Source organism: Oncorhynchus mykiss, chromosome 11 (genome assembly GCF_057628025.1).
Source record: "Oncorhynchus mykiss isolate SJ-2025 chromosome 11, ASM5762802v1, whole genome shotgun sequence".
NCBI lineage: Eukaryota > Metazoa > Chordata > Actinopteri > Salmoniformes > Salmonidae > Oncorhynchus > Oncorhynchus mykiss.
The window spans coordinates 88,353,621-88,377,410 of record NC_143032.1 but is presented as its reverse complement, the minus strand read 5'-3'; the positions used below and the strand labels follow the sequence as shown (position 1 = coordinate 88,377,410).

General features: G+C 42.9%; 1 protein-coding gene across 5 annotated transcripts in view; it reads right to left on the bottom strand.

The window, feature by feature from the left end:
- adamts3 (ADAM metallopeptidase with thrombospondin type 1 motif, 3) overlaps positions 1–23,790 on the bottom strand; it is a 178,981-nt gene that overhangs the window by 28,761 nt on the left and 126,430 nt on the right. For 3 of the 5 annotated variants that reach the window (XM_036936580.2, XM_036936581.2, XM_036936582.2), the window contains 6 exons: positions 22,979–23,102; positions 18,365–18,448; positions 17,528–17,608; positions 15,120–15,283; positions 2,013–2,169; positions 1,482–1,614 (listed from right to left, as the gene is read on the bottom strand). In XM_036936580.2, the coding sequence (XP_036792475.2) occupies positions 1,482–1,614; positions 2,013–2,169; positions 15,120–15,283; positions 17,528–17,608; positions 18,365–18,448; positions 22,979–23,102 (743 nt within the window). The remainder of the gene's footprint in view (positions 1–1,481; positions 1,615–2,012; positions 2,170–15,119; positions 15,284–17,527; positions 17,609–18,364; positions 18,449–22,978; positions 23,103–23,790) is intronic. The other 2 variants (XM_036936583.2, XM_090191313.1) reach the window with 1 other exon arrangement.

Here is a 23,790-nt window from a genome sequence, read left to right as displayed (position 1 = left end):
AGCTACCAACTGCACTGAGGCTAGGAAACACTGTCACCACCGATAAATCCACTATAATTGAGAATTTCAATAAGCATTTTTCTACGGCTGGGCATGCTTTCCACCTGGCTACCCCTACTCGGATCACCAGCCCTCCACTCCCCACAACAACTCGACCAAGCCTCCCCCATTTCTCCTTCACCCAAATCCAGATAGCTGGTTCTGAAAGAGCTGCAAAATCTGGACCCCTACAAATCAGCAGGGCTAGACAATCTGGACCCTCTCTTTTTAAAATTACCTGTCGAAATTGTTGCAACCCCTATCACTAGCCTGTTCAACCTCTCTTTCGTATTATCTGAGATTCCCAAAGATTGAATGCTGCTGCAGTCATCCCCATCTTCTAAGGGGGAGACACTCTAGACCCAAACTGCTACAGACCTATATCTATCCTACCCTGCCTTTCTAAGGTCTTCGAAAGCCAAGTTAACAAACAGATTTGTTATCCCATTGTACCTTCTCCGCTATGCAATCTGGTTTCAGAGCTGGTCATGGGTGCACCTCAGCCACAGTCAAGGTCCTAAACGATATCATAACCGCCATCGATAAGAGACATTACTGTGCAGCCGTATTCATCGACCTGGCCAAGGCTTTACCACATTCTGATCGGCAGACTCAACAGCCTATGTTTCTCAAATGATTGCCTCGCCTGGTTCACCAACTACTCCTCTGATAGAGTTCAGTGTGTCTAATCGGAGGGCCTGTTGTCCGGACCTCTTGCAGTCTCTATGGGGGTTCCACAGGGTTCAATTATAGGACCGACTCTCTTCTTTGTATACATCAATGATGTCGCTCTTGCTGCTGGTAATTCTCTGATCCACCTCTACGCAGACAACACCATTCTGTATAACTCAGGCCCTTCTTTGGAGACTGTGTTAACTAACCTCCAGACGAGCTTCAATGCCATACAACTCTCCTTCCGTGGTCTCCAACTGCTCTTAAATGCAAGTAAAACTAAATGCATGCTCTTCAACTGATCGCTGCCTGCACCTGCCCGCCAGTCCAGCATCACTACTCTGGAAGGTTCTGACTTAGAATATGTGGACAACTACAAATGCCTAGGTTTCTGGTTAGACTAAACTCTCCTTCCAGACTCACATTAAAATTAAGCATATTAATCTGCTTTATAATGGATGTAGAGCCTAATTGGCATACATATGCAGCGCGTGAATTCCATAAAAACGCACCTTTATAACAAAAGCATGTGTAAAACCTGGTTGTTTTTATCTACTAAGTCTGAAACCTGAAGGTGTTTTCATCTACTTAGTCTGAAACCTGAAGGTGTTTTCATCTACTTAGTCTGAAACCTGAAGGTATTTTCATCTACTTAGTCTGAAACCTGAAGGTGTTTTTATCTACTAAGTCTGAAACCTGAAGGTGTTTTTATCTACTAGGATTGTGTAAAACCTGTTTTAGCGTTGTGGTGTGCTGGTGGCTATACTCACTGTGGCTGTGTACAGTCCTGTAGGTTACACATTCTCCTGATGGGTTTTGGCTTCTTGCTGACATCACAGTATCCCCGGTGGACCATCTTGCTGTCACCCTTTTTCCTGCAGCCATACTTAGTGTACTGGAACCCTAGGAGAGGAAATGGAGAGGAAGATGTAGGAATACCACTAAACTATTACAACAAAAGGTGCTATCTAGAAGCTAAAAGGGTTATTTTTTGATGAATGCTTTTTGGTTCCAGGTAGAACCGTGTTGGTTCCAGGTAAAACATGTTGGGTTCATTGTAGAACCATTTCCAGAGTGTGTTCTACATTAAACACAAAAGGGCTCAACCTGGAACCAAGAAGGATTATACAATGGGGACTGCTAAAGATTATATAATGGGGATTGCTAAACCTGAACTAGATCTTGCTTTTTGAGAGACCCACTCACACACACACAACACAGGCTCTACAACACTGAGACCAGCTCTAGAATTTTACCTCCAACACAGGGTCTAGTACAGTGAGACTAGCTTTAGATCTTACCTCCAGAACAGGGTCTAGAACACTGCGACCAGCTCTTCAGGGCCCATTCGTAGGTGTCCTCCTGAATGACGTTGTTGTTGTTGACGGGGACAGAGTCTTCATGGATGATGTATTTATACATCAGGGTCGACCTGGTCTTGTTGTCCTGAGGGATTATCTAAATAGGAAACAGAATCAAGGAAAGGGGAGTTTGAGTTTAGGGAGAAATTACATTCAAACATTCATGAGAGTTATATGCAGATCTATGCTAACCTTATGTCTTAGAAATCAAAAGATATGGGCTGCATGATGTGAATATACTGTAGGCTATTGATGACTTAAGAAAGTTGCAAAAAAGGCTTGCGCTCTGTCCTTGCCTCAGGCTGCACAGCTGTTCTCTTCATCAAGTGATCATATCAGACATATCAGACATATCACCCATCAGACTATTCTCAATTTAATCTTGTCTTTACTAATATGTAAAAAACAATCTTTAAAAATTAAGATTTAGAAGGGCCCTTTATCAAAAGAGCAGGAACATGCGTAGGGGGAAAATACATATAATCGGTGTGCATGCAAATAGCGAATGGATTCCCCTCTCTTTCCCGGTTCGTTTTTCAATGATACAGATTAGGCTACTTTGGAATTATAGTGGAGAATGTGCTTAATATGAGCAGCTGAGAAATAAATATAAGAACACTTATTTCACTCCACACATCAACCACAATTTGAGGAGCATGCTCCCGCTGCATGACAGGTGATATTCCGCCAAACTCTGTATGCCATGGGCTCTCCAACCCTTTTCCTGCAGCTACCCAGTGCTTCATTTGGGAAACCTAGTGAAATATGTTAGGGGACTGAACATATTTCACTAAACTGTTGACAGCCCCTCTGTACGCTCTAGAAAGGAATAAAGGAGAGAGAGGAGGAGATGGAAACGCATGGTGCGGAGACATTCTGTATAAAACATATATTTTTTAAAATTCCCTATTACTTGGCTATTCAAAATCAAATACAAATTCACTATAATTCTAGGCTAACTCTGTAAACTGCCCTGCACAATCAATGAACCAAGAGCATCGCCTAGGGCTATACGTTCTCCCTCAGACTCATGGATAGAAAGTGTGGAGTGTAGCATAAGGTAACCAGTCCATCCAGTATGAATAATAACACAGTCCATACTCAAAGGTGATTACTCCAATTAGTGTAATTTATATAATAATAATTTTATTAAAAATAAAAAATAAATCTTCACATTTTCAAACAGTAGCTTTATATTTTCCAACAGGGTGATACATTTTGTTGAAATATAGGTAGCCTAGTCAAATAATTAACATTGAATCACAACTGTTACTCTCACGGGAAACGTTCACTCTCGCACAGACATTTTAGAAATGAAACATGACCATTTTAAAAATAAACCACGGGAGCCTTTTGAGAGAATAATGACAACTTTCAAGTAGTATGACATGTATAAAAGCAACAGATACCGTTAATATTGTGGAGGACTTCATTATTCCTGCTCCTGCGGTTATGGCTGGGACAATGCTGGCGGAAAAGGCAAAAAAAACTACACCGACAATTCCTTCATCAATCAACACTGTTTCATGACACATCAGTGACATGGCAGTAGATGTTTTGAAATAATTACTGCTTCGCATACAAGCCAGTGAATTATATGCGTTACAGCTGGATGAGTCAACAGACGTGGCGGGCCTGGCTTAGCTCCTGGTATACGTCCATTATGTGTATGGGATTCAATTAAGGAAGAAATCCTCTTCTGCAAACAACTGGAAACAAGGACTGTACTGATGGCGCAAAAGCCATGACAGGGAGAGTGGTACTGCGCGTGCAAGCAGTTGCTCCCTACACCACTTGGGTACACTGCAGCATCCACCGAGAGGCTCATGCTGCTAAGGGAATGCCTGACAGCATGAAAGATGTTTTGGACACTACAGTGGAAATTGTTAACTTTGTTAAAGCAAGGCACCTGAACTCTTGTGTATTTTCTGCATTACGCAATGATATGGGTAGCGACCATGTAATGCTTCTATAAAATTAAGGGGCAAAGTATTGACACTTTTTTAAAATTGAGAGATGAGCTTAAAGTTTTCTTTACTGACCATAACTTTCACTTGTCTGACCGCTTGAATGTTGACGAGTTTCTCAAACGACTGGCCTATCTGGGTGATGTTTTTTCTTGCCTGAATGATTTGAATCTAGGATTACAGGGACTCTCCGCAACTATATTCAATGTGCGGGACAAAATTGAGGCTATGATTAAGTGGTTGGAGCTCTTTTCTTTCTGCATTAACAAGGACAACACACAGGTCTTTCCATCATAGTATGATTTTTTGTGTGAAAATGAACTCAAGCTTACGGACAATGTCAAATGTTAAATAGCGAAGCACCCGAGTGAGCTGGGTGCGCAATTATGCAGGTATTTTCCCGAAATGGATGACATAAACAACTGGATTCGTTATCCCGATATCTAAGAGAGCCTCATCGAAATTGCAACAAAGTGGTTCTGTGAAAATTGAATTGAACCTTTTCATATGTGAGTTCCAAATATCTCTAGCCCCAGCGTGAGTTTAATGCACGTAATGTTAGAACGTTCTCTCCATTCCAGAATGTGATTGTTACTCAACAGTACATTTAATCCACACTGCCCTCAAACCAAGGCACGCAGCCTGTTTTTATTTAGAACCTCTTTTCAACTTGTCAATTTCTAATTATTTTCGAACAAGTTTTTTATTTTCTATGAACAGTTTGAATGGAGGTGTGTTCCGCCTCATTCATTCACATTAAAGTAGTCATTTTTACTTTTGCGGACCAATACATATTTTTGACATTTCTGACCCAGACAAAATTCCCCAAGCATTTCCAAATTGTTTGTGCAGTTCAAGTCTGCAGACATTTGCTCCTCTCACAGACGGCACCATTCTGTATATTTCTGGCCCCTCGTTGGACACTGTGTTAACTAACCTCCAGACGAGCTTCAATGCCATACAACTCTCCTTCCGTGGCCTCCAACCGCTCTTAGACGCAAGTAAAACTAAATCCATGCTATTCAACCGATCACTGCCCGCACCTGCTCGCCCGTCCAGCATCACTACTCTGGACGGCTCTGACTTAGAATACGTGGACAACTACAAATACCTAGGTGTCTAGTTAGACTGTAAACTCTCCTTCCAGACTCACATTAAGCATCTCCAATCCAAAATTAAATCTAGAATTGGCTTCCTATATCGCAAAAAGCATCCTTCACTCATGCTGCCAAACATACCCTAGTAAAACTGACCATCCTACCGATCCTGGACTTCAGTGATGTCATCTATAAAATAGCCTCCAACACTCTACTCAACAAACTGGATGCAGTCTATCACAGTGCCATCTGTTTTGTCACCAAAGCCCCATACACTACCCACCACTGCGACCTGTATGATCTCGTTGGCTGGCCCTCGCGTCATATTCGTTGCCAAACCCACTGGCTACAGGTTATCTGCAAGTCTCTGCAAGGTAAAACCCCGCCTTATCTCAGCTGGTCACCATACCAGCACCCACTCGTAGCACGCGCTCCAACAGTTATATCTCACTGGTCACCCCCAATGCCAATTCCTCCTTTGTCGTCTTTCCTTCCAGTTCTCTGCTGCCAATGACTGGAACGAACTGCAAAAATCTCTGAAGCTGGAGACTCATATCTCCCCTCACTAGCTTTAAGCACCAGCTGTCAGAGCAGCTCACAGATCACTGTACCTGTACATAGCCCATCTGTGAACAGCCCACCCATCTACCTACCTCATCCCCATACTGGTATTTATTTATTTAACTTGCTCCTTTGCACCCCAGTATCTCTACTTGCACATTCATCTTCTGCACTTCTACCATTCCAGTGTTTAATTGCTATATTGTAATTACTTCGCCACCATGGCCTATTTATTGCCTTAACTCCCTTATCTTACCTCATTTGCAGTCACTGTATATAGACTTTGTTTTCTTTTGTTCTACTGTATTATTGACTATGTTTTGTTTATTCCATGTGTAACTCTGTTGTTGTATGTGTCGAATTGCTATGCTTTATCATGGCCAGGTCGCAGTTGTAAATGAGAACTTGTTCTCAACTAGCCTGCCTGGTTAAATAAAGGTGAAATATTTTTTTTATTTTTAAATCTCCGTCCTGCACACACGTGTTCACATTTCTTGTCTGTTGCCTGCATCGCAGTCATAGGTGTCTTCGATACCAATAATAACTTTGGAAATGTGTGTGTTTCTATCAAGGTAAGTGCCTTATTACGTTATAATAGTTTCTGCATGTCGTGTTATGACGCTTCTACTGTAGCACAATATTTTTGTGTATATTCTTTATAACCGCGGACACGCAAGGTAACGTTACTCATTTCATAACCTTTATGGTGTTATACTCAATGCTTAGGTAGCTAGCTACATTCTTCTATTAGCTCTGTAAAACAATGCTAATTGCGTCAGAGAAGTATTAGCATGTGTTGTATTTTGAAGCTACCCTGGCCTTATGACTCCCAAGTGGCGCAGCGGTCTAAGGCACAGCATCTCAGTGCATCTCAGTGCGTCACTACAGACACCCAGGTTCAAATCCAGACTGTGTTGCTATCAAAGTAAGTGCCTTATTACATTATAAAAGTATCTATATGTTGTGTTAAAACATTTCTACTGCAGCTCATTGTATGTACAAAGCATAATATATTTGTGTATATTCCTTATAACCGCGGACACGGGTGGTAACGTTACTCATTTCATAACCTTTATGGTGTTATATTCAATCGTGCGTATGTAGCTAGCTACATTCTTCTATTAGCTCTATAAAACAATACTAATTGAGGTGTCACTACAGACATCCTGGTTCAAATCTAGGCTGTGTTTCTATCAAAGTAAGTGTCTTATTGCATTAATAGTTTCTGTATATGATTTACATGTGAACTGTACATCCAATTACAATAAAATCCATTGTTCAGTAATCATCTCACCTGTTAGTTGACGGTGAACTATGTTGCCTTTGAGGGCTGCGTTGATCAGAGAAGAAAATATCTTATACCACTATGTCGTTTTCTGAGAGCATTCAACAAAGCTGTTTATCATTACCGCCTTATCCACTGCCTCCATCTTGAGGTTATAGTCAAGCACGCAGTCTGGTTTGATTTTTCTCTCTCCCGTCAGGTGGTCCACCTTCCCTGTGGCCAACATGGTTGCTGTATGGACAGTGGAGAGGACATGGATGTCTCGTTTTTCATGCCACTTTACTGCCAGCTGTTGACATTTCTTATTTTGTATAACGGGTCATTTAGGATGGCAGTAGCATTGTTGATGAAATGCAGTCATCGCAGCAGAACTAGGAAGCAGTCTTGGGAAAAGAGGGTGGCAAAGGAGGGAGTTGCAAACATAGGATCTCTGCTCCAGTATTCTCTTAGGGAGTTCTTCTTTACTATCTCTATGAGAAGGACTATCACCAGGAAGGTATACATTTCACTAGTTGTGGTTATCTCCCCCACTCCTGGTTCTCTCTTCTCCTGTAGCCCCAAGGCATAGTGATTGGTCTCTGCTATGTCTCCCACCAGCTCCACTGTCAGAAACAACTTGAAGCACTCTGCCTCAGAGGGAAATGGCAAGGGGCGTTGCACTCCAGACTGGGACTCAAAGCAAACAGCAGGGCCAGGAGGGGTGAAATGGCTGGCGGCTTTCCAGCTACCACAGAACTCCTGTACTTCATCCACTATCGGTCTGCCTCCATCATCACCAGCATCTTCAAAGGGACCTGGGACTTTGTCAGTGGACAAGGAGTCCTCAGACTCAGGGTTCTCAATGGCTACAAGGTTGGGGGGCAGCTCCTCACTGTCACTGTCAGAATCTGATTCCTGACTTTCAGACTCATTGTCAGAATGTTTTAAAATCTCCAGAATTTCCGCATTTGTGAGTTGTCTCCTTTTGAAAGACATTGCTAATGCTACAGCTTATCTCACTAGCTACAGACATATACAACACTGAATGGCTCAGAGTGGGAGTGAGAGGTTACGGGATTGACTGCCTGCACGCGCCATTTGAATCAATAAATCACTATCAGAAACTGTTTTGTGTGGTAATTATTGCTATATTTACTGTTTTATTCACATGTTTTCAAGTTCCGGTGATAGATCATGCATTCCGATTCTTTCATGTATTTTAATGGGCACATATTATGTGCGTAAAATACTTTTTTGAAGGTTGAACTGATTATCATGAGCTAAGCTAATTCCAGCTATGTCTGGAGCCATGTTTATTGACATACAATGCATTCTGGGTTTCACGTAATCGTCTGTCAGACCAAAGGGACAATAGGGCCCTGAGTACCAGGTTATTAGGACCTGATAGAGGGACAATAGAGCCCTGAGTACCAGGCCATTAGGACCTGATGGAGGGACAATAGGGCCCTGAGTACCAGACCATTAGGACCTGATGGAGGGACAATAGAGCCCTGAGTACCAGGCCATTAGGACGTGATGGAGGTACAATAGGGCAGTGAGTACCAGACCATTAGAACCTGATGGAGGGACAATAGGGCCCTGAGTACCACACTATTAGGACCTGATGGAGGGACAATAGACCCCTGAGTACCAGGCCATTAGGACCTGATGGAGGGACAATAGTGCCCTGAGTACCAGGTGATGGAAATGGGAGAGGGAGAATCTCCTTGGTGCTGGACATTCAGTGTAACCTGACTGGTATTATATGGAGACGGAGGAGGGGGAATCTCCTTGGTGCTGGGCATTCCTCTATGACAGGCGGAGACAACACGTAATCTCTGACATGCTGTACAACGACACGTCCTCTCTGACATGTTGTAAGACAGCACGTCCTCTCTAACAGGCTAAGACAGCACGTCCTCTCTACCAGACTGAAAGACAGCACGTCCTCTCTACCAGACTGAAAGACAACACGTCCTCTCTACCAGACTGAAAGACAACACGTCCTCTCTACCAGACTGAAAGACAACACGTCCTCTCTACCAGACTGAAAGACAACACGTCCTCTCTACCAGACTGAAAGACAACACGTCCTCTCTACCAGACTGAAAGACAACACGTCCTCTCTACCAGACTGAAAGACAACACGTCCTCTCTACCAGACTGAAAGACAACACGTCCTCTCTACCAGACTGAAAGACAACACGTCCTCTCTACCAGACTGAAAGACAACACGTCCTCTCTACCAGACTGAAAGACAACACGTCCTCACTACCAGACTGAAAGACAACACGTCCTCTCTACCAGACTGAAAGACAACGCGTCCTCTCTACCAGACTGAAAGACAACGCGTCCTCTCTACCAGACTGAAAGACAATACGTCCTCTCTACCAGACTGAAAGACAACACGTCCTCTCTACCAGACTGAAAGACAACACGTCCTCTCTACCAGACTGAAAGACTACACGTCCTCTCTACCAGACTGAAAGACAACACGTCCTCTCTACCAGACTGAAAGACAACACGTCCTCTCTACCAGACTGAAAGACAACACGTCCTCTCTACCAGACTGAAAGACAACACGTCCTCTCTACCAGACTGAGACAACACGTCCTCACTACCAGACTGAAAGACAACACGTCCTCTCTACCAGACTGAAAGACAACGCGTCCTCTCTACCAGACTGAAAGACAACACGTCCTCTCTACCAGACTGAAAGACAATACGTCCTCTCTACCAGACTGAAAGACAACACGTCCTCTCTACCAGACTGAAAGACAACACGTCCTCTCTACCAGACTGAAAGACAACACGTCCTCTCTACCAGACTGAAAGACTACACGTCCTCTCTACCAGACTGAAAGACAACATGTCCTCTCTACCAGACTGAAAGACAACACGTCCTCTCTACCAGACTGAAAGACAACACGTCCTCTCTACCAGACTGAAAGACAACACGTCCTCTCTACCAGACTGAAAGACAACACGTCCTCTCTACCAAACTGAAAGACAACACGTCCTCTCTACCAAACTGAAAGACAACACGTCCTCTCTACCAGACTGAAAGACAACACGTCCTCTCTACCAGACTGTAAGACAACACGTCCTCTCTACCAGGCTGTAAGACAACACATCCTCTCTAACAGACTGTGAAACAACTCATCCTCTCTACCAGACTGAGACAACACATCCTCTCTACCAGACTGAGACAACACATCCTCTCTACCAGACTGAGACAACACATCCTCTCTACCAGACTGAGACAACACATCCTCTCTACCAGACTGAGACAACACATCCTCTCTACCAGACTGAGACAACACATCCTCTCTACCAGACTGTGAGACAACTCATCCTCTCTACCAGACTGAGACAACACATCCTCTCTACCAGACTGAGACAACACATCCTCTCTAACACGCTGTAAGACAACACATCCTCTTTAACAGACTGAGACAACACATCACCTCTAACAGGCTTAAAGACAACACATCCTCTCTACCAGACTGAGACAACACATCCTCTCTACCAGACTGAGACAACACATCCTCTCTAGCTGACTGAGACAACACATCCTCTCTAGCAGACTGAGACAACACATCCTCTCTAGCAGACTGAGACAACACGTCCTCTCTAACAGACTGAGACAACATCCTCTCTAACAGACTGTGACAACACATCCTCTCTAACAGACTGAGATGTGTCCAGGCTACAGTGCCTTGCGAAAGTATTCGGACCCCTTGAACTTTGCGACCTTTTGCCACATTTCAGGCTTCAAACATAAAGATATAAAACTGTATTTTTTTGTGAAGAATCAACAACAAGTGGGACACAATCATGAAGTGGAACGACATTTATTGGATATTTCAAACTTTTTTAACAAATCAAAAACTGAAAAATTGGGCGTGCAAAATTATTCAGCCCCCTTAAGTTAATACTTTGTAGCGCCACCTTTTGCTACGATTACAGCTGTAAGTCGCTTGGGGTATGTCTCTATCAGTTTTGCACATCGAGAGACTGAATTTTTTTCCCATTCCTCCTTGCAAAACAGCTCGAGCTCAGTGAGGTTGGATGGAGAGCATTTGTGAACAGCAGTTTTCAGTTCTTTCCACAGATTCTCGATTGGATTCAGGTCTGGACTTTGACTTGGCCATTCTAACACCTGGATATGTTTATTTTTGAACCATTCCATTGTAGATTTTGCTTTATGTTTTGGATCATTGTCTCGTTGGAAGACAAATCTCCGTCCCAGTCTCAGGTCTTTTGCAGACTCCATCAGGTTTTCTTCCAGAATGGTCCTGTATTTGGCTCCATCCATCTTCCCATCAATTTTAACCATCTTCCCTGTCCCTGCTGAAGAAAAGCAGGCCCAAACCATGATGCTGCCACCACCATGTTTGACAGTGGGGATGGTGTGTTCAGCTGTGTTGCTTTTACGCCAAACATAACGTTTTGCATTGTTGCCAAAAAGTTCAATTTTGGTTTCATCTGACCAGAGCACCTTCTTCCACATGTTTGGTGTGTCTCCCAGGTGGCTTGTGGCAAACTTTAAACAACACTTTTTATGGATATCTTTAAGAAATGGCTTTCTTCTTGCCACTCTTCCATAAAGGCCAGATTTGTGCAATATACGACTGATTGTTGTCCTATGGACAGAGTCTCCCAGCTCAGCTGTAGATCTCTGCAGTTCATCCAGAGTGATCATGGGCCGCTTGGCTGCATCTCTGATCAGTCTTCTCCTTGTATGAGCTGAAAGTTTAGAGGGACGGCCAGGTCTTGGTAGATTTGCAGTGGTCTGATACTCCTTCCATTTCAATATTATCGCTTGCACAGTGCTCCTTGGGATGTTTAAAGCTTGGGAAATCTTTTTGTATCCAAATCCGGCTTTAAACTTCTTCACAACAGTATCTCGGACCTGCCTGGTGTGTTCCTTGTTCTTCATGATGCTCTCTGCACTTTTAACGGACCTCTGAGACTATCACAGTGCAGGTGCATTTATACGGAGACTTGATTACACACAGGTGGATTTTATTTATCATCATTAGTCATTTAGGTCAACATTGGATCATTCAGAGATCCTCACTGAACTTCTGGAGAGAGTTTGTTGCACTGAAAGTAAAGGGGCTGAATAATTTTGCACGCCCAATTTTTCAGTTTTTGATTTGTTAAAAAAGTTTGAAATATCCAATAAATGTCGTTCCACTTCATGATTGTGTCCCACTTGTTGTTGATTCTTCACAAAAAAATACAGTTTTATATCTTTATGTTTGATGCCTGAAATGTGGCAAAAGGTCGCAAAGTTCAAGGGGGCCGAATACTTTCGCAAGGCACTGTATATGACTGAGTCACTCAGCTTTATGTAGGTGCTGGGCTATATGACTGACTCACTCAGCTTTATGTAGGTGCCGAGGCTATATGACTGAGTCACTCAGCTTTATGTAGGTGCCGACGCTATATGACTGAGTCACTCAGCTTTATGTAGGTGCCGACGCTATATGACTGAGTCACTCAGCTTTATGTAGGTGCCGACGCTATATGACTGAGTCACTCAGCTTTATGTAGGTGCTGAGGCGCTATGACTGGGTCACTCAGCTGTATGTAGGTGCTGAGGCTATATGACTGAGTCACTCAGCTTTATGTGGGTGCTGAGGATATATGACTGAGTCACTCAGCTTTATGTAGGTGCTGCTATATGACTGGGTCACTCAGCTTTATGTAGGTGCCGATGCTATATGACTGAGTCACTCAGCTTTATGTAGGTGTCCAGGCTATATGAGTGAGTCAATCAGCTTTATGTAGGTGCCGACGCTATGACTGAGTCACTCAGCTTTATGTAGGTGCCGACGCTATATGACTGAGTCACTCAGCTTTATGTAGGTGCTGAGGCTATATGACTGAGTTACTCAGCTTTATGTAGGTGCTGAGGCTATATGACTGAGTCACTCAGCTTTATGTAGGTGCTGAGGCTATATGACTGAGTCACTCAGCTTTATGTGGGTGCTGAGGCTATATGACTGAGTCACTCAGCTTTATGTAGGTGCTGCTATATGACTGGGTCACTCAGCTTTATGTAGGTGCCGATGCTATATGACTGAGTCACTCAGCTTTATGTAGGTGTCCAGGCTATATGAGTGAGTCACTCAGCTTTATGTAGGTGCCGACGCTATGACTGAGTCACTCAGCTTTATGTAGGTGCCGACGCTATATGACTGAGTCACTCAGCTTTATGTAGGTGCTGAGGCTATATGACTGAGTCACTCAGCTTTATGTAGATGCCGACGCTATATGACTGAGTCACTCAGCTTTATGTAGGTGCTGAGGCGCTATGACTGGGTCACTCAGCTTTATGTAGGTGCCGAGGCTATATACCTGCACCATGAACTTGATTATTTAGCAGACATCACTTGCTTACACTCAGTCAACACATATATCTTTAGAATATCATGGAATATAATTGAACATTTTAGTTTCTCTAAAAACCTTAGTGTAAAAACAGTTTTAGTAAGTAATATTGACAAGTATAAACAAAAAAATAAGTGTATTTTTCAGGGTGTGTGCATGCAGTACAGAGGAATAGCAATTCTTACACTATTGTTCTAAATTCAATCACCTTCTTCATCCTTATCAGTCAGATAATTGGAATTCAATTTTGAAGTCATGCACAATTATCAGTTTCTATTTGATTTATGTTGCCCATTCATTGTCAGTTAGAGACACATTAGCGCCTTGGGACACAAAAGCATAAATCAGTGCTCTAACTCCCCCTTGTGCTGGTCTGGAGCAGTGACGCAGTGATGCAGGGTACCATACTAAACCACAAATTACCTCCAAATCCCGCAGCATAATTGCAAAACTTTTAGTGTAGCAACCACTGTATTCGTACCCCTTGACTTATTACACATTTTGTTGTGTTACAGCCTGAGTTAAAATGGATTGTATTGTACACAATACCCCATAATGACATAGTGAAAATGTGTTTTTATAAAACTTGCACATTCATTGAAAAATAAATACTGAAATATCAAATGTGCATAAGTATTCACACCCCTGAGTCAATACATGTTTGAATCACTTTGCACACCTTAATTGTAGAATATTTGCACATTATTCTTTTAAAGATTCTTCAAGCTGTCAGGTTGGTTGTTGATCATTGCTAGACAGCCATTTTCAAGTCCTGCCTTAGATTTTTTTTAACCCCACTGAGGAACATTCAATGTCATCTTGGTAAGCAACTCCAGGGTATATTTGGCCTTGCGTTTTAGGTTATTGTCCTGCTGAAAGGTGTCCCAGTGTGTGTTGGAAAGCAGACTGAAGCAGGTTTTCCTCTAGGATTTTGTTTTGTCTGTGCTTAGCGCTAATCTGTTTCTTTTCATAGTAAAAAACTCCCTAGTCCTTGCCGATGACAAGCATACCCACAACGTGATGCAGCCACCACCATGCTTGAAAATATGAAGTGTGGTACTCAGTGATGTGTTGTATTGGATTTGCCCAAACATAACACTTTGTATTCAGGACATAAAGTTAATTTCTTTGCCAAATTTTGGGCAGTTGAACTTTAGTGACTTATTGCAAACAGGATGCATGTTTTGGAATATTTGTATTCTGTACATGCTTCCCTCTTTTCACTGTCATTTAGGTTAGCATTGTGGAGTAACTATAATGTTGTTGATCCATCCTCAGTTTCCTCCTATCATAGCTATTAAACTCTGTAACTGTTTTAAAGTCACCGTCAGCCTCATGGTGAAATCCCTGAGCAGTTTCCTTCCTCTCTGGCAACTGAGTTAAGAAGGATGCTTATATCTTTGTAGTGACTGGCTGTATTGATACACCATCCAAAGTGTAATGAATAACTTCACCATGCTCAAAGGGATATTCAATGTCTGCTTTTTTGTTTACCCAGCTACCAATAGGAGCCTTTCTTTGCAAGGAATTGGAAAACCTCCCTGGTCTTTGTGGTTGAATCTGTGTTTGAAAGTCACTGCTCGACTGAGGGACCTTACAGGTACTGTATGAAGGCGCTACGGTAACCGGCAGCACATCACCGGAAACAAATTAAACATGTTGCTTGGCAAACACCATTTTGACAAATGAGGAATGAGGGTAAAATAATCTTTACCAGAACAACCATGGCGTGCCTTCGTGTGAGTGTGATAGTTACCAGTACGACCACAGCGTCGTGTAGGGGTCCATCAGTGTATAGTGTCTCTTCGTCGTCTTCTATAATGTAATCCCACTCCACTCCCAGGTCTATGAAGCTCCGGGAGCGAGCCTCCTCTCCTCGGCCATTCAGGATGTAGCGGCCTGTCACCTGGTTCTTGACCGCTGGAATAAACAGATTGTTAGGAGACACCGAGAATTAGGGTTACACTGAGTGTACAAAACATTAGGAACACCTTCCTAATATTGAGTTGCACCCCCTTTCGCCTCAATTCATCTGGGCATGGGACTCAACATGGGGTTGAAAGTGTTCCACAGGGATGGTGGCCCATGTTGACTCCAATGCTTCCCACAGTTGTGTCAAGTTGGCTGGATGTCCTTTGGGTGGTGGACCATTCCTGATATACAGGAAACGGTTGAGCGTGAAAAACCCAGCAGCTTGCAGTTCTTGACACACTTAAACTTGTGCACCTGGTAGTGCTGAGTGATTAGTGCTTTTTGTGGGCGGTTCTGTTTCGGTTCTATTATTTTAAAAATTACCACGGGTTTTGATTTCAATATATTTTTTTAACATTAAATGCACTTTGTTGGTTGAATGCTGTAAAAAACAGAATAAGATCATGTACAGAACAGAGGCGTCTATCCCACTTACACCACAGTTACCAAAGAAAACAATACTAAAGCACACATCGGTAGAAATAAAGATATTTTGTTGATATTCATGTTCTCATCTTTTGGTTGCTAGAGTCGTTTGTTCCATTAGTTCTATATTTAAAACAAATCGTTCCATTAGTTCTATATTTATGGACGTGACCCAGTCGTTCATTATATTAGTTCTATGTGGGCTATACTCGGCCTTGTCTCAGGATGGTAAGTTGGTGGTTGAAGATATCCCTCTAGTGGTGTGGGGGCTGTGCTTTGGCAAAGTGGGTGGGGTTATATCCTTCCTGTTTGGCCCTGTCCGGGGGTATCATCGGATGGGGCCACAGTGTCTCCTGACCCCTCCTGTCTCAGCCTCCAGTATTTATGCTGCAGTCGTTTATGTGTCGGGGGCTAGGGTCAGTTTGTTATATCTGGAGTACTTATCCTGTCTTATCCGGTGTCCTGTGTGAATACAGGTGTCCTGTATGCTCTCTCTAATTCTCTCTTTCTTTCTCTCTCTCGGTTGACCTGAGCCCTAGGACCATGCCTCAGGACTACCTGGCATGATGACTCCTTGCTGTCTTCAGTCCACCTGGCCATGCTGCTGCTCCAGTTTCAACTGTTCTGCCTGCGGCTATGGAACCCTGACCTGTTCACTGGATGTGCTACCTGTCCCAGACCTGCTGTTTTCAACTCTAGAGACAGCAGGAGTGGTAGAGATACTCCTAATTATCGGCTATGAAAAGCCAACTGACATTTACTCCTGAGGTGCTGACTTGCTGCACCCTCGACAACTACTGTGATTATTATTTTTTTAACCATGCTGGTCATTTATGAACATTTGAACATCTTGGCCATGTTCTGTTATAATCTCCACCCGGCACAGCCAGAAGAGGACTGGCCATCCCCTCATAGCCTGGTTCCTCTCTAGGTTTCTTCCTAGGTTTTGGCCTTTCTAGGGAGTTTTTCCTAGCCACCGTGTTTCTACACCTACATTGCTTGCTGTTTGGGGTTTTAGGCTGGGTTTCTGTACAGTTACTTTGAGATATCAGATGATGTAAGAAGGGCTTTATAAATACATTTGATTTGATCTATATTTATGGACGTGACCCAGGTGTTCATGTTCCGTGTCCATGCTCGCTGGCATCGTTCTTATCCCTTGCTTGATAGATAGCTAACCAACTAGCTACGGGTAACACAGTCACAACCTCTGCAAACAAAATAAGTAGCTGAACTTGTGTTTGTTTAAGCCGTTTTCTATTGACATTCATTTTGATACATCCATAACAATGAGCTGATGATCCCCAATTTTGCCTGGCATAGTGCCTTCTCACAGAACACTCGTCAACACTGTTCATTACGAGGAGATCACATTGCATATCAAACACTAGGCTAGAGGATAGCTAAATAGTTTGTTGCTAGTGAACCTGCCAATATGACAACCGAACGGTCGCATGTGTAGGAGCATATTGCGCCATGATGTCTGCTACAAAGCTAGTGTTCTTAATGTTTAGTGTATATTAACCATTTAACCAGCACTATCTATAAAGACAGGGGTTTAGTGAGAGGGAGAGATTCATTTTATGGCTATTATATAGTCCTACATTTTTCTTGAAAAGAAAGTGAGTCTAGATTGAGGAATGTAGAAATGCATGTTCTGTAGCATGCTCCATTAATTAGAATCTGATCAAATCTCATTTCAACAATACTGCTCATTGTCATGCATTTCACCAGCCTTGAGTAGTGAAGGAGGAGATGCTGACTTACCAAGCATCTGAGGAGAAGCCTCATGCTCCTGAATGATCACATGTCTAGCCCCGGGAGGAATCAGAAACATCTTAAGGAAACCTTTGCACAGTGTGAGTCAGTCAACAGAGGGGAAGAAGAGGAGAGGATGTGGTTTGGGAAAGATAAGAGGGAGAGGAGGTGGTTTGGGAAAGAGGAAGGAGAGGCAGCAGTTAGAGAGCAGAACACCAGATCTCTGTTTGCAGAGGTGGACGTGGACATGAACCTGAGGCTATGGCTTTGCTCTACTGAAGCTGGCAGCTTGGAGAATCATCTAGACTCATTTAGAATAATTTAGACACCGAAAATCATCTAGAATCATCTAGACACCTAGAATCATCTATAATCATCTAGATACCTACAATCATCTAGAATCAACTAGAATAATGTAGAAACATTTAGACACATCTAGAATAATGTAGAAACATCTAGAATCATTTAGACACATCTAAACACCTAGAATCAGTTAGACATCTACAATCTTCTAGACTTCTTACAGCAGCTTCCACAACAGGGCACACAGGGCTGTGATGGATGAGGGAGCTCTATTGAAGCATGGCTGTTCCACTACCATTTAAAACTAAACGTCAAAAAACTTCATGTAGTACAGGCCTACATTTCAAACTGGGTAGGTGTCCAGTATTGTATATAGCATGTATCATAATTACATTGATAGTAAAGACACTGAATGATGAGTGAATGGGAGAGCTTTGAGCCAGGTGTCAATAAGCAGGAAACAGTAAATACACACGGAAGCTGCAAAACCGTATTTTCTACTCCAAGGATATCCACCACCTCTGCAAACCCATCGAGACTCACCAAGTACATTTCTAAAATCTTCTGTTTCATTCAGATAAACATTCTGAGCTCCTTTAGGCAAGGTAAATGCTCCTCTCGTCTTCCCTTCAAACAAAAAAAAAACAACAAGTTAGTTGTTTACTGATGCCTTCGTTTCATTGACTTGCTGTTGAAACTATCACAATATGATCTCTCTCTCCCCACACCCCCCCTCTCTCTCTCTCCATCACCCTCCATCACCCTCTCTCTCTCTCTCTCCATTCCCCTCTCTCTCCATTCCCCTCTCTCCATTCCCCTCTCTCTCTCCATTCCCCTCTCTCTCTCTCTCCATTCCCCTCTCTCTCTCTCTCCATTCCCCTCTCTCTCTCTCTCTCCATTCCCCTCTCTCTCTCTCTCCATTCCCCTCTCTCTCTCTCCATTCCCCTCTCTCTCTCTCCATTCCCCTCTCTCCCTCTCTCTCCATTCCCCTCTCTCTCCATTCCCCTCGCTCTCTCCCCATTCCCCTCTCTCTCTCCCCATTCCCCTCTCTCTCTCCCCATTCCCCTCTCTCTCTCCCCATTCCCCTCTCTCTCTCCCCATTCCCCTCTCTCTCTCTCCATTCCCCTCTCTCTCTCTCTCTCCATTCCCCTCTCTCTCTCTCTCTCCATTCCCCTCTCTCTCCCTCTCTCTCTCTCCATTCCCCTCTCTCTCACACACATTATTTTACCCTTCTTCCTAGGTTCCTGCCTTTCTAAGGAGTTTTTCCTATCCACCGTGCTTCTACATCTGTATTGCTTGCTGGGTTTCTGTATAGTACTTTGTGACATCTGCTGATGTAAAAAGGGCAGTATGTGTGTCTGCTCTACATTACAGAGATTAAATCTGTCATCAATCAGACGCCTGGGAGTGGCCAATATTCCCTTTATGGTTGGCAGACCTGTCTCACGATGAGCTATGGCACAGAAACAGGACAACATACAGATGTGGGATCTAAATTTGATCAAACTGTTGCAGGAGAACGTTCATGCAAAGCAGGACATTTAAAACATGTAGTGTATTTGAGGTTTAAAAAGCCTTCTGAAATTTCTGATTTCCACTTTGAAATTTCAGACTTGATTTTCTCTTAAGAAAAATGTATCAAAAAAATGTATCACCCCTGCAAAAATGTAAATTAATTATAATCCACATAATAGTTCACATTTCCTGTTGCTGCAGGATTATTTTCTTGCAGTAGCAAACTGGCTCAAATTAAGATCCTATATCTGTATCAATTCTACTGTGTGAAAAGCAGTAGTTTTGTCATAATTCAGTGGTGTTGAAAGTTTCTAAGCTATCTGTAAAGCCTGATTAATAAAATTAGCTACCCAAATTGGTGATCCTGGGTATTTTATATGCTTTAGTATGTGACATACACAGACATGCACAGATTTGCAATTCTAAACTTGATGTAAGTATGAAGGATCACCGTTTTGGGTAGCTACTTGAGTTATTGCCTTGCGTTCGTAGGTAAGGTATAAATTAGGGGACTAGTATGGAGTAGGGGCTAGGGGACTAGGGAGTAGGGGCTAGGGGACTAGGGAGTAGGGGCTAGGGGACTAGGGAGTAGGGGCTAGGTAACTAGGGAGTAGGGGGCTAGGGGACTAGGGAGTAGGGGGCTAGGGAGTAGGGGATTATGGTGTGGGGGATAGGGGACTAGGGTATAGGGGCTAGGGGACTAGGGAGTAGGGGACTAGGGTATAGGGGCTAGGGGACTAGGGAGTAGGGGACTAGGGAGTAGGGGACTAGGGTATAGGGGCTAGGGGACTAAGGAGTTGAGAACAGTAAGGTCTGGAACACTGGATACTTGCAGGTTGTGTCTTCCAAGAAAGGGATATCTTTTTGGCATCTCTTGCTTAACTTTTTTCCTGTTAAAAAAGGTGAGTGGTTTAGTGACAACAGACAGACAGAGGAAAGAAAGGTGAGGGGTTTAGTGACAACAGAGAGAAGAAAAAAAGGTGAAGGGTTTAGTGACAACAGACAGAGGAAAGAAAGGTGAGGGGTTTAGTGACAACAGATAGAGGAAAGAACGTTGAATGGTTTAGTGACAACAGACAGGAAAGAACGTTGAATGGTTTAGTGACAACAGACAGAGGAAGAACGTTGAATGGTTTAGTGACAACAGACAGAGGAAAGAACGTTAAATGGTTTAGTGACAACAGACAGAGGAAAGAACGTTGAATGGTTTAGTGACAGAGGAAAGAACGTTGAATGGTTTAGTGACAACAGACAGAGGAAAGAACGTTGAATGGTTTAGTGACAGAGGAAAGAACGTTAAATGGTTTAGTGACAACAGACAGAGGAAAGAACGTTGAGGGGTTTAGTGACAAAAGACAGAGGAAAGAACGATGAGGGGTTTAGTGACAACAGACAAAGGAAAGAAAGTTGAGGGGTTTAGTGACAACAGACAGTAGAAAGAAAGCTGAGGGGTTTAGTGACAACAGACAGAGGAAAGAAAGCTGAGGGGTTTAGCGACAACAGACAGAGGAAAGAAAGGTGAGGGGTTTAGCGACAACAGAGAGGAAAGAAAGGTGAGGTGTTTAGCGACAACAGACAGAGGAAAGAAAGGTGAGGGGTTTAGTGACAACAGACAGAGGAAAGAAAGGTGAGGGGTTTAGTGACAACAGACAGAAAGAAAGCTGAGGGGTTTAGTGACAACAGACAGAAAGAAAGCTGAGGGGTTTAGTGACAACAGACAGTTAGAGGAAAGGGTTAACAAAGAGCAGGAAGGGGGGGAGGGGCAACACTCATGCAGGGTTTTGTTCCTGCCCTGCTCTAACAAACCTCATTCTACTAACCAGCAGTTCATCAGGAACTTGATGTGTTAGTGAAGTGTTGAAGCAAAGCCCTGCAGTATGTCTCACCAGCATCACCATCAATACCATCACTATCATCAATACCTTCATCAATACCATCATCCCTATCAACATCACCTCCGTCATCCATACCACCATCACTATCAACATCACCTCCATCATCCATACCATCATCACTATCATCAATACCATCATCACTATCATCAATACCATCATCACTATCATCAATACCATCATCAATACCATCATCAATACCATCATCACTATCATCAATACCATCATCACTATCATCAATACTATCATCACTATCAGCAAACCATCATCACTATCAGCAAACCATCATCACTATCAGCAAACCATCATCACTATCAACAATACCATCATCACTATCATCCATACCATCATCACTATCAACATCACCTCCATCATCCATACCATCATCACTATCATCCATACCATCATCAATACCATCATCACTATCAACATCACCTCCATCATCCATACCATCATCACTATCATCCATACCATCATCACTATCAACATCACCTCCATCATCCATACCATCATCACTATCATCCATACCATCATCAATACCATCATCACTATCAACATCACCTCCATCATCCATACCATCATCACTATCATCCATACCATCATCACTATCATCCATACCATCATCACTATCATCAATACCATCATCACTATCATCAATACCATCATCACTATCATCCATACCATCATCACTATCAACATCACCTCCATCATCCATACCATCATCACTATCATCCATACCATCATCACTATCATCAATACCATCATCACTATCATCAATACCATCATCCATACCATCATCACTATCAACATCACCTCCATCATCCATACCATCATCACTATCAACCATACCATCATCACTATCAACATCACCATCATCACTATCAACATCACCATCATCACTATCAACATCACCATCATCACTATCAACATCACCATCATCACTGTCAACATCACCATCATCACTATCAACATCACCATCATCACTATCAACAATACCATCATCACTATCAACATCACCTCCATCATCCATACCATCATCACTATCATCCATACCATCATCACTATCATCCATACCATCATCACTATCATCCATACCATCATCACTATCATCCATACCATCATCACTATCATCCATACCATCATCACTATCATCAATACCATCATCACTATCATCAATACCATCATCACTATCATCAATACCATCATCACTATCATCATCACCATCATCACTATCAATATCACCATCATCACTATCAACAATACCATCATCACTATCAACATCACAATCATCCATACCATCATCACCACCATCACTTTCATCAATATCATCATAACCAACACCACCATCAATACCATCATCAGCTATATATAGGTACCCCCCGTATATAGCCTTGTTGTTATTTTATTGTGTTGTGTTACTATTTTTCCTTCAGTTTATTTAGCACATTTTTTTCTTCCTTACTTTTAAAAAACTCGACATTGTTGGGAAAGGGCTATTAAGTAAGCATTTCACGGTAAGATCTACACCTGTTGTATTCGGCGCATGCGACAAATACAATTACATTTTGATATGAAACACAATGTTGACACAGTGAGAGGACTGTTGCTAGGTAATGGACACAGTGAAATGACTGTTGCTAGGTGATGGACACCGTGAGAAGACAGTTGCTTGGTGATGGACACAGTGAGAGGACTGTTGCTAGGTGATGGACTGATGTGGATGTGTGTTGCAGTGTTATGTGTCCCCTACCAGCTTTCTTGGGGGTGCGGGTGAAGGTTCCCTTGATGGTACGACAGTGAGAATTGTCCCCACCACACACTCCACACTTATCCTCCACCTTGTTGGAACCAATCTCTTTGTCGCAGCCAACTTTCTGGAAGACAGAACCACACAGAAAAGCAAGACCCGTCAAGTCTGTTTTTGGGAAATCAGGAGTGATATTTGTAACAAGCTTGAAGCTGTAGTTTAAACCCTTTAATTGCTAGTGGCAAAACATGACATTCAGTAAAGATGCAGACTAATTCTGAAGGAGAGACATTAAGCTGGTTCTTTCACTTCAAATACATGATTTTATCTTCAACATTAATCTGATACTCTGCTACCTTTTACCTGTAACCTTCTTGAGCATTCATATTTCAGAACATTCACTGTCAATGTTTGTCCAGAATATCACCACACTCTCCCCTAACACAATATCTTTGGGGGGCTCCAGAGGGGCGCAGCGGTTTAAGGCACTGCATCTCAGTGCAAGAGGTGTCACTGCAGTCCCTGATTGAAATCCAGGCTGCATCACATCCGGCCATGATTGGGAGTCCCATAGGGTGGCGCACAACTGGCCCGGTGTCGTTCCGGGTTTGGCCGAGGTAGGCCGTCATTGTAAATAAGAATTTGTTCTTAACTGACTTGCCTAGTTAAATAAAGGTTAAATTAAAAATAATAATACTAATAATAGTATCACAGAGTGGTAGTCAACTCAAGGCACTCCCCTGACAGATGCTGTAGGGTTAGGTTTGGGTTAGGTTAAGGCTAGGTTACTCACCTAACATTCTCCCCTGATATAG